This window comes from Chrysochloris asiatica, unplaced genomic scaffold (assembly GCF_000296735.1).
Source record: "Chrysochloris asiatica unplaced genomic scaffold, ChrAsi1.0 scaffold00056, whole genome shotgun sequence".
Taxonomy (NCBI): domain Eukaryota; kingdom Metazoa; phylum Chordata; class Mammalia; order Afrosoricida; family Chrysochloridae; genus Chrysochloris; species Chrysochloris asiatica.
The window spans coordinates 10,953,961-10,966,055 of NW_006408574.1; the positions used below are offsets into that span (position 1 = coordinate 10,953,961).

The following is a 12,095-nucleotide window of genomic DNA, read 5'->3' on the forward strand; positions in this document are numbered from 1 at the left end:
CCAGGAATTTAAAGCAATTCAATTTATTAATGTGCTTAGATATTGGCAATACACACACAATACATAGAAAGTCTCAAAGGGAGTTAGAAAACGTCCATGATTTTTTATTAAATGTTAAAAATTTTATTTTAAAATAGTTAAACAAAACTCATTCTGTGTTTTAAAATTTTACAACAAAATCCATTATATCAAAATCCTGGGCATTCAGAAAACTGTAGAAACCATGATTCACACCAGCAATTCTGTGCTTTGCAATTCAGTGGGCAGACATGACTTCATTTGTTGATGAAAAATTGACTCTGTTCCCTTCGGGCTTTTTCAAGGCTTTCAAAAGTGATCACTCCTCCTGGCAGCTGCAGCATACTCTTCTCTGTGTCCAGTATGCTCTCGGCCTCCCCTAAATGAAGCACAGAAACAGGCAAGGGGACACCAGTTCATCAGAGTTTTGTGGAAAGGCCTGACATTCAACAATGCTGACATTCCGTGTGGGAACACATCTCCAAACCTCCCAGAGCTCCAGCCACCATCCTTGGGAGAACGATGCGTCTCCCAAAGGAAGCACAGTCCTGACTTCTGCAGACTCAGAGAGAGACAGACCACAAGCCAGAGCCTAAACCAGGCAGATGGCAGCATGGTAAAATGTAGAACAGAAGGGACCATAAGCATTGAACAAAAGTCTGGATGATCAGTATTAGTTGTTTGGAGGGTTTGGGGTGGGAGAGTCACATATGGTCCTTCCTGTTTCCTATGAAGAAGCCTTGGTGGTATAGTGGGTTATGCACTGGGCTGATAACCACAAGGCTGGCAGTTCAAACTCACCAGCTGCCGCTATGTGTCAGTACCATCTTGATGGCACCTAACAACAACAATAAATCAGAACCAACTCAACAGCAACCAACGCAATGGGTCTTACAACAGCAAGGGTCTACAGAGTTCTAGCAGAGCTATCAAGGGTTACTTTTAGCTTGTTGTTGTTAAGTGCCTTTGAATCAGTTCCAACTCATAGTGATCCTTGGTGGTATGGTAGGTTATGCACTTGGCTGATAACCACAAGGCTGACAGTTCAAACCCACCAGCTGCTCCGTGGAGAAAGATGAGGCTGTCTGCTCTCATCAAGATTTACAGCCTCAGAAACGCTAGAGAGCAGTTCAACTCTGTCCTAGAGTGTTCTGATTAATGGCAGTGGACTTGGTTTGGGTTCATGCCCTTAATATAATAAGTGGCATGAGAGAAAATCAAGTATGCTAAAAGTTCTGACTTTTCAGGAAAGCTAATCTTTCACCCGAAACCAATTGGAAACATCCCAGATAATATTGAGTATTTTTCAGTTTGTATACATAATACATATAAACCATTCTTCTCTCAAACAACAGCTAGATAATTCAGTATTTTCTTCAAGCCAATAATATTTACTAACTACTATTGTTGAAGACTAATGAGCAAAAAAATGTAAAATTATAATGAAATGCATATTATTTGCATTCTATACACCTGCTTTGGGAAGGAAGGCAGATGCTTTCTGTAAATACTTCTAAAGTACTTAAGTATTGCACCTCTCTGAAAACTTCTTTTTTGCTCTCTCTTAAGTAGTAAGTACAAGTCATTATAAAACTGTATATACCGCTGCTGAGGACTCTAAACTCATGGAAAGAGAAAAGCTGTGTGCTGGCAGCCAGGAGGCAGGCTTGCAGAACTTGCCCTTTGGTTGTTTAAATTATTATATATTCCTGAGTGTTTTTGTGTACATCCAAAAAACAAAACAAAACAAATCAGAGAGAACAGAAGCAAATACTGTTGAATGATGAAGTATGGAGGGGATTGTAATCATTCCAATGAAACAAATACGATAGGATGAGTGCAAACCCAATGTTCTCCCATGTAAACTATCACTCGATTAACAACAAAAGCTGAAAAACAAAGCAAAAGTGTATATACCAAGGCAGACCATTAATGACAGGTGTTTTCCATGTGAAAGTATTGGTATGTGTTTACAGAATGGCTAATGACAAATTCACTCAAAGAGATGGAATATTTAGGGTCCATCACTATTTAATGGGAAATATCTATAACTTAACTTTCTAATGTGACAGGTTCTACAGAAATTTCCCTTAAAATGTCTTAGAAATTTGTAATTTTATATTTTGTAGACTTGGATGTACCTATAATAAAGTTACTTTCCAAATATACAAAAAAAAATTTCCTTAGGAAATGAAGTGTTTCATATTAGTAATATGATTGCAGTGTAGTGAATTACTTAATTTGGCTTTTCTAGCTTTATTCCTCCATTTTGTGGTGTACTGTAAATCCAAGCCTCTATGCCTGTGATTGGGAGCGCAGTGGAGTTATAGGATAAGCACTGAAGTGAAAATTACCAAGCTGGCAGTGTGAGCCTACCAGTCTCTCATTGGTGGGAGAAAAGATGTGGTTTTCTACTCCTGCAAAGATTTACAGCTTTGGAAACTCTATATAGGGTCACTATGAGTTGAAACCGACCCCACAGCACTTACTAACAACATATGATACCAATAATGCCCAAACCCAAATGGATATTTTAACAAATGTTCTATGTGGAAAATGCGTTCCATTTTCAAATGAGAATTTTGAAGAAGGAATGTGATGTCTTATCCCTACTCCAAACCGGAAGAGTGGTCTGTACCTCCTCTTTTCCCATCACAAACCATAACAAACGGCTTCAGAGTCTAGGAGAACTCAAGATAACCAAGATGCAGGCTTGGGAAGGTGCTGTTCCTGATGTGCTCTAGACTGAAGGCTTGAGAGTAGGAACACGAGGACCTTCATGATGATGTACCGCCCAGAAAAGTGGTGAGTGTTTGGGTGGAGAGGGCAGGGAGAGCCCATGCTAGTGGGCAACTCTAAAGCCCTGAGACAGAGAGATTTCTGTTGCAGCAGCTGCTCCATCCTCCAGGGCAGTGAGAGCCAGAGGTCTGTGAGAGCCTATGCTGCTACATGTTTGCCCACCACATCTCCAGAAAGAAGGATGCCAGCTCATCTTGTAGATGTGTTATTATAAATTGTACTGACAAGGTATACATAGCTTGTCATTTACAAATCCTAACATGTATGATACACTTGATCTCATCAGTTCCATAGTGTAGGTTGGTGCTCACAGAATGCTTTCATTGACCTTTGTTGCATTCTTATTGTCACAGGCAAACTATGCAGTTGACAGAAGAGTACAATTTTAACATGAATAATGTTGAATATTTTCGCTTATACTAGTGAGTACGACAAAGGTGTGTGTGGGAACTTCACTTGTTTGAGAATAGTATAAACTTTATTTTTGCAGAATCAGATTCTTGGTGTTGGTGTTGAATGCCATTGAGCATTTCATAGTATCCTGAGCATTTCTGATTCTCAATTGTAACTCGTTAACTTCCCTAGGAAATCCCATAATCGTGAGTATTGTCTGAGTTCTGTGTGGCCATTGCAATGAATTATGAATCCAGCTGAGTGGGAGGGATGGTTTGTGTCGGAATTAGTGAGGAAGGCTGGGAGGCGGAGGCATGTCTGGCTTTGGGCTGATGCTGACGGTGATTCTCCTCCTCCCAACTTGTGAAGTTAGAGGAGGTCTGGCCCCATGGCCTTTATAACCAGTCAGGAAATAGTGTTGACTTTAGGCCATAGATCATATATAGAAGACTGGGTATGGCTGTGTTCCAATAAAAGTCTAGTCTCAAAAACATGACGCTGACCTGCAGACCATATTGCTAACCCCTGATCTATCAATCAACACAACAAAAGATCAAGCCCTGACTTCTCACGTTTTCCTATTTCCTTAGTATAAATACTCTCACCATGACCAACTTTAAGCTACCAACAGGACACTGGTGAAGGCAGAGGTGTAGCTGCATTTTGTTGTATCTGTATTTTGTATTTGTAGGACTACACACAGATACCATAGAAATAGGGTTACTGTAGATAACAGTAAAATCATGAAACTCATGCGTTCCGAGTAGTATCTTTGTTTTTAACAATTTAATATGTTTTCAAAACTTTAATTGTAAACTTTTAGAATTTAATGTTTAACAATGACTGGCATTTACAACCAATTTATTAAAAAAATATCTGAAAATGCAGCAGTCAGTTCTCATTACGCTGGTTCTCACAAGTTGCAGTAACCACTAAGTGAAGGGAGACTTCCTGAGTTCCTGAACAAGGAAGCAGAAACTCTGGTTGTTCAGAGACATACCTTTCATTCTTTGTAGAAGGGTTCCATAGCCCAGGTCATACTGGTAGGTGAAGACAAAGCTTAATGGAACAAGGGGGGCGAGGAAGGCTGGCTTCTTCTTTTTTATTGCTCTGTTTCAAGAACAGAAAGGAACAATCTGTAAACATATTTCTCTACACTCAATGAAGAAAATTAAAAATTACCTGCATTTTGAGGTTTCTATAGAAGTAGGATTTTCCTCCTCAGAGCCGGTCACCAGACCGCACAGCTCTCAAGGGCACGGTCTATCAGTTCATCTTTATTTGACATTGAGGCTCAGATTCTTCATTTATAAAAAGAAAAATGATTGATAGCTACTTCTGAGAAATGGTAGAAATAAACTTGTATAGGCTTACCCCTATTTTGGTGAAAAAGCAGTCCTCTCTTTAACTTATAAAGTGGAGAAAAGGACAGAAGAAATCTAAGAACCTAGAGATAGAATTAAGTTATTACGAGTCTGGTTCTACAGAGTCCTGGTGAAGTATTGTAGAATAAGTTCTGGACTACTAACTGCAAGGTTAGTGGTTCAAACCCACCAGCCATTCCTCGGAAACACTGTACAAGGTCTCTATTAGGAAAGGTATGCGACAGGGTTGTATTCTTTCACCATACTTATTCAACCTGTATACTGAGCAAATAATCTAAGAAGCTTGGTTATCTGAAGAAAAACGTGGCATCAGGATTGGAGGAAGACTCATTAACAACCTGCGATACGCAGATGATACAACCTTGCTTGCTGAAATTGAAGAGGACTTAAAATACTCACTGATAAAGACCAAAGACCACAGCCTTCATGGATTGCATCTCAATGTGAAGAAAACAAAAATCCTCATCACTGGACTAGTAAACAACATTCTTTTATCAATAGAGAAAAGATTGAAGTTGTCAAAGACTTAATTTTTCTTGGATCAACCGTCAACACTCATGGAAGCAGCAGTCAAGAAATCAAATGCTGTATTACACTAGGCAAATCTGGTTCACAAGACCTTTTTAAAGTATTGAAGAGCAAAGATATCAGCTTGAGGACTAAAGCACACCTGATGCAAACCATGGTATTGTCAATAACCTCATATGCATGCAAAAGCTGGACAGTGAGTAAGGAAGACCGAAGAATTAATGCTTTTGAGTTATGGTGTTGGAGGAGACTATTGAAGGTGCCATGGGCTGCCAGAAGAACCAATCGATCCATTTTGGAAGAAGTGCAGCCAAGGTGCTCCTTGGAGGTCAAGATGGCCAGACTTCGTCTCACATACTTTGGACATACTGTCAGGAGGGATCAATCACTGGAGACGGATATCATGTTTGGTAAGGTGGAGGGTCAGAGAAAAAGAGCAAGACCCCCAATGAGATAGAGTGGCAGCATCAATGGGCTCAAGTGTAGAAACAACTGTAAGGTTGGCCCAGGACCAGGCAGTGTTTCGTTCTGTTGTGCATAGGGTCACTGTGAGTCAGTATCAACTTGATGGCACCTAACAACAACAATGAATCAGAACCAACTCAATGGGTCTTACAACAGCAAGGGTCTACAGAGTTCTAGCAGAGCTATCAAGGGTTACTTTTAGCTTGTGTTGTTAAGTGCCTTTGAGTCAGTTCCAACTCATAGTGATCCTATGTACAACAGAATGAAACACTGCCTGGTCCTGTGCCATTCTCAAAGTTGTTACGTTTGAGCCTATTTCTACAACCACTCTAGCAATCCATCTCACTGAGTCTCTTCCTCTTTTTTGCTGACCTTACATTTTACCAAACATGATATCCTTCTCCAGAGATTGGTCTCTTTTTACAAATGTCCAAATCAGAGAGACAAAGTTCTGCCATCATTGCTTCCAACGAGCAATTCAACTACACTTCTTCCAGAACAGATCTGTTCGTTCTTCTGGAAGTCCATGTTATATTCAGTATTCTTCATCAAAGCCATAACTGAAATGCATCCACTCTTCACTGATCTTCCTTATTTGTTATCTAGCTTTTGCATACATATGAAGTGACTGAAAATATCATGGCTTGGGTCAGACATAACTTAGTCCTCAAAGTAACATATTTGCTCTTGAACACTTTAAAGAGATCTTTCATAGCAGATTTGCCCAGTTGAATACATCATTTGATTTCTTGACTGCTTTTTTCATGGACATTGATTGTGGATCCAAGTAAAATGAAATCTTTGATAACTTCAATATTTTCTACATTTCTCATGCTATCATTTATTGGTCCATTTGTGAGGATCTTTGTTTTCTTTACATTGAGGAAAAATACATGCTAAAGACTGTATTCTGTGATTTTCAACAGTAAGTGCTTTAAGTCCTCATCACTTTAACTAAACAAGGTTGTGTCAATTGCATATCACAGGTTGTTACTGAGCCATGCTCCAATCCTGATGCCACATTTTTCTTCATATAGTCCAGCTTCTCTGATTATTTGCTCAACATACAGGTTGGACAAGTGTGGTGAAAGAAGACAACCCTGATGCACACCTTTTCAGATTTTAAAACAATCAGCACTCCTTTGATCTGTTTGAATGACTGCCTCTTGGTTTATGTACAAGTTCCTCATGAGCACAATTAAGTTTTCTGGTATTGGCTATTTTGAATCAGACAATTGTAGGGTTTACCATGCTGGGAGTTAAAAATTCACATTCATTGTCAAAAAGAACATTCCAAGATTTATATTGAAGGACAATGCTGTCTGTGATAGGATAACATCCACATGCCTATGAGGAAGACCAGCTGATATAATTATTATTCAAATGTAGATACCAAAGTTCTCAATGATGAAATCGAAGGATTGTACCAACTTCTGCAGTCAAATTGATGAAACATATAATCAAATTGCACTGGTAATTACTGGTGATTGGACTGTGAAAGTAGGAATAAGGAAGAAGTTGGAATCCCAAGTTGGAAAATATGGCAATAATAATAGAAACCATGCTGGAGCTCGCATGATAGAATTTTGCAAGATCAATGACTTACTCATTGAGAATACCTTTTTTTCAACACCATAAAAGACAACCATACACCTGGACCTCACCAGATTATATAGGAATCAAATTGACTTCATCTGTACAAAGAAGCTAGGGAAGCTCAATATCATCAGCCAAAATAAGGCCAGGAGCCAACTGTGGAACAAACTATCAGTTGCTCTTATGCAACTTCAGGTGGAAGCTGAAGAAAATTAAAACACATCCACGATAGCAAATATATGACTTGAGCACATCCCACCTGAATTTTGAGACCATCTCAAGGGCAGATTTAATGCATTGAACACTAAGGACCAGAGACCATAAGAACTGTGGAATGAAATCAAGACTATCATACGTGAAGAAAGAAAAAAGTCATTGAAAAGACAGAAAAGACAGAGAAGACTAAGATGGATGTCAGAAGAAACTCTGCAACTTGCTCTTGAACATAGAGGAGCTAAAGTAAAAAGAGAAATGAGGAAGTAAAAGAGCAGAACAGAACTTTTCAAAGGGCAGCTCCAGAAAACAAAGTGCCATAAATGAAATGTACAAAGACCTGGAGTTAGAAAATGAAAAGGGAAGAACACACTCAGCATTTCTCAAGCTTTGAGAACTGAAGGAGACCTTCAAGCCTTGAGCTGAAATATTGATGGCTTCTATGGGCAAAATGGAATCCTGGTTTGGTGCTATAGAATAAGCACTAGACTGCTAACCACAAGGTCCATGGTCCAAACTTGGAAACCCTACACCAAATGGTTATGAGTTGAAACTGACTTGACAGAACTTACGACAACAGCAACATGGTAAAATATTGAATGACATAGGAAATACCAAAAGAAGATGGAAGGAATACAGAGTCACTGTACCAGAAAGAATTGATTCAACCATTTCAAGAGGTAGCATATGATCAAGAACCAGTGGCATTAAAGGAAGAAGGACAAGCTACTAAAGGCATTGACAACAAAACAAAACAAAAAAACACTAAAAGCTCCAGGAATTGATGGAATACCAACTGAAATATTTCAACAAACCAATGCAGTGCTGGAGGCACTCATTCATTTGGGCTTAGAAGACATTTGGAAAATAACTACCTAGCCAACAACTAGAAAAGATCCATTCCAAAGAAAGATGGCCCCATGAAATTCAGAAATTATCTAAGAGCATCTTTTAAATCTGTGGTTCAAACCCACCAGGTGTTCCTCGGAAACTCTGTACAGGGTCACCGTGAGTCAAAATCGACTTGACGGCACTGAATAACAACAGCAACATCTTTATAATTACATGCAAATGAAATTCTGTGAAAGATAATTAAAGAATGATTGCAGAAATACATTGATAAGGAGCTGCCAGAGATTTTAGTCGGATCCCGAAGAGGATGTAGAACGGCAGATGTCAGAGCTGACGTCAGATGGATCTTGGCTGAAAGCAGAGAACACCACAAAGATGTTTACTTGTGTTTTATTGACTATGCAAAGACATCAGAAAAAATACCATGGATAACATCATTTTGTTTACATAGGACCCAAATCCTAACTTGGCCAATTTAATAATATGAAAATGACAAAGCCAAAAAGAAAAAAAAGTAAATTATTTAAGAAAAATGTCATGTAAATAGCAAACATACCCAGCTGTTAAAGAGATGGCTGCAATGGTAAAAAAGGTTCCAAAATATTTGATGAATTCTCGAGACCAAGCCACTTGCATGGCCATCTGTCTTTCTCTCATTTCATTCTGCATTACTAGCTGCCTTTCCAGCTGGGGACAGAACAGAAGAAAAAGTATGGTTACTCATCTTTTGAATTCGAGCCAGGAGTTGATAAACAGCCTTTTTTTCCAGTGAATTTTCATTGAACTGTTTTGATTCATATCACTCTCTCTTTCAATTCAACAGATTTTGACTGAAGTCCCTCTTAACAGTTATCCCCCAATGCCATTTTGACAGTGAAATCATTCTGGAATATATACAAAGCAGACACCAGTCCTCTGTTTCTGCAGCCTTTGGTCTTATCTGGTCTCTTCTATCTAAACCCCAGATATGTGTTCACCTTTTTGGATTACACATGGAGGAAGATCTAAAGGCCTTTAAGTGCGGATACATCTTATGAATTTTTCTTTACAGAAATCACTTTGTCTCCTGAATCCATGCAACTCCAAATTGAAATCATTGAGTATCAAGTCCACCCTGGTGTGGCACTGAAGGAGAAGCACTGTACTGTTAACCACGAGATTGGCAGTTCAAACCCACAGCTGCTCTTAGAAATGCTAAACTGGGTCACTCTGAGTCAGAACTGACTCAACAGCACTTAGAACATTAAATCCATTTTTATCATTACCATGATATATGATATTGTTGTTGTTGTGAGTTGCCTCTGCATGGATTTTTGACTCATGACGACCCCATGTGACAAAGTAGAACAGACCCATCAAGTTTTCTTGGTTGTAATCTCTATGAGAGCAAATGGATAGGTCTTTCTTCCACAGATCCCTTGAGTGAGTTCTAATCTTCAACCTTTAGGTTTGCAGTCGAGCGCTCAACTGTTGCATCACCAAGCAACTTGACACACAGTAGATAGTAGAGGTGTACTGATTGAGACAACAGCAGAGAGTATTCATTGTTGGCTCAAGTCCTCCCACCACTTTGGTCTGTGGCTTTGAAGGTCTTGGGGTGGAAGCCAGATAAAGCCCAGAACACAGAAGGGGGCTGAATTTCTGAATGGATTTTAAAAACACACACAGTGTATATGTTCTGAAAACCCAGGTCCATTATTCTGAAAGAGTTGGAGTCTTTCTAGAGAAAAGTTGGGTTTTGTTTTTTTCATTCTATAATCTTAGCTCGACCATCCCTTAGCAGAGCCTGGAAGACAGTGAGCATAGAATTCATGTCAGCCACAGGGTGGGCAGAAATGAGTGTACTGTGGTATGGTTCTCCTTCAGGTCCTGTTTCTACGGTTGGAAGGAACCTGGGGAAGAGAATTAGAGTTTCATGAAGCATGAAGCTTCACTCATTGGCTCACTTAGGGGATGGGATGGAAGCCACAGTTGTGTTTGATGATCACTAGAGAGCAAGGACTTATGGCCCTGCTTCCTCCTGCAGAATTCACGCACGAGGCAGCTTCAGTAGGGCAGAAATGGCCTGAGAGAGAGGACACCCCAGTCTCCTCCAACTGCCAAGGAATGCTGGAAAAATCTAAATGATCCTATGGCACCTAGAGAGGGCACAGGACTGAGAATGTAAAACAAGTTTTCTACCAGAAAGTCACCAAACCCAAAGTTAAGGGAACCCTCAGACAGAGAGTGGGATAGTGAACAGGAGGCCGTGCTTTGGTATTCTCATCTGTAAAACGGGGTTGTTGTGAAGATGAAATAAGCAAATACATGTGAAGGTCTTAAAGCAAAGCCTGAGAACGGGCTCAACAGAAGTAGGTGTTGTGGTTAAGTGCCGTCGACCCTGTTATTATTTGCCTAGACAATTAGATCTAAAAATGCAGAACAGATTATTTAAAAATACTAATTCTATTCCTGTCACGGCCCTACTGAGAAGCCTCCCATGCTTCTGTTTTCTGCCACATCAAGTAGAAATACCCTGCTCAGCTTCGTAACACTCCACACAGGCTCCGTGCACCTGGGAAACCTTGTTTTCCAGAGTGGTCCCTCCCAACTTGCCTGGCCTCTCACAGTTCTCCATCAGTCAGTTCATCTTTGTCACCCCAGACAAGTTATGACTTGTCTACTCTTCAGTCTCTCCTCTGTTAAGGGGGATTCATAACAGCACCTATTGCAGAGTGCTATTTCATTATGAGATTGAGATTTTTTTAAATGAGACTTTAAAAATGGTATTTTATTAACTTTCTAATGAGTTTAAATATGTAGAGCACGTTTTCTGATTGCAATAGGTCTCTGGTTGTAGGGGGGAGAGGATGTTTGTATAGGAAACGCAATAGCAGTTCTATTTATTTCCCTTAATTTTTTATTTTTTAAGATGTTGCAGGAGGATATTTAAGGAAAAGAAAATTAGTTATATTCTCTCTCTTTTTTTCCCCATTTCTTCAGTTTAATTTGCTAACTTTTTTTTTTTTTAAGGCTTTTATTGTGAATTGGGTGATTGTTTACATGGGAGAAGATCAGTTTTGTACTCATCCTATTGTATTTCATTTCATTGCAATGATTACATTCCCCTACATGCATCATCATTCAACAATATTCCCTCTGTTTTCATTCTTTTTTTGGATGTACACAAAAACACTCAGGAACATATAAGCATTTAAACAACCCAAGGGCACATTCTGCATGCCTGCCTCCTGGCCACCAGCACACAGCCTTTCTCTTTCCATGAGTCTAGAGTCCTCAGCTGCTCAATCTCTCCATGTCTTCATCTCTGCCTCCATCTCTGCTGTGGTTGTTTCTCTGGATCGGGTCCCTTTCCCTTACTTAGGACCCTTCATGGCACCTCTCCCATGGGCTGCAGTGTATGATCTGTACCATTTTTTAAATTTCATCAGCTGGTTATTAAGAATTTGAATAACCAAGCCAATAAGCTTGATAATCCATGTATTCAACAAACATAGCAAAAGTTTGGGTTTTTTTTTTTTTTTACAAATATTCTAGGAACATTGTATGATGATGTAATATAATATTCTAGACTCTTGGAGTGGTGCTGCAGGATAAGCACTGGACTTCTAACCACAAGGTTGGTGGTTCAAACCTATCAGTCACTCCTCAGAAACCCTATACAAGGTAGCTGAGTTGGAACTATCAATGAATTAATAATCATGTATATAAAAAAATTCAATCATAATAAAAACTTAAAAAAAAGGAATTCAAGACAATGGACAAAAATTATCAGGATCAACCAGATATTTAACAAGATGGCTGCATATAAGATGTTGTTGTTGTTGTTGTCAGGTGCCATCGAGT

General features: G+C 39.3%; 1 protein-coding gene across 1 annotated transcript in view; it reads right to left on the bottom strand.

Moving 5' to 3' along the window:
• Positions 1-275: 275 nt before the first annotated feature.
• PLGRKT (plasminogen receptor, C-terminal lysine transmembrane protein) overlaps positions 276-12,095 on the bottom strand; it is a 26,985-nt gene continuing 15,165 nt past the window's right edge. The window contains exons 2-4 of the mRNA XM_006863754.1: positions 8,806-8,936; positions 4,211-4,320; positions 276-397 (exon numbers count right to left, since the gene is read on the bottom strand). Of these exons, the coding sequence (XP_006863816.1) occupies positions 276-397; positions 4,211-4,320; positions 8,806-8,936 (363 nt within the window). The remainder of the gene's footprint in view (positions 398-4,210; positions 4,321-8,805; positions 8,937-12,095) is intronic.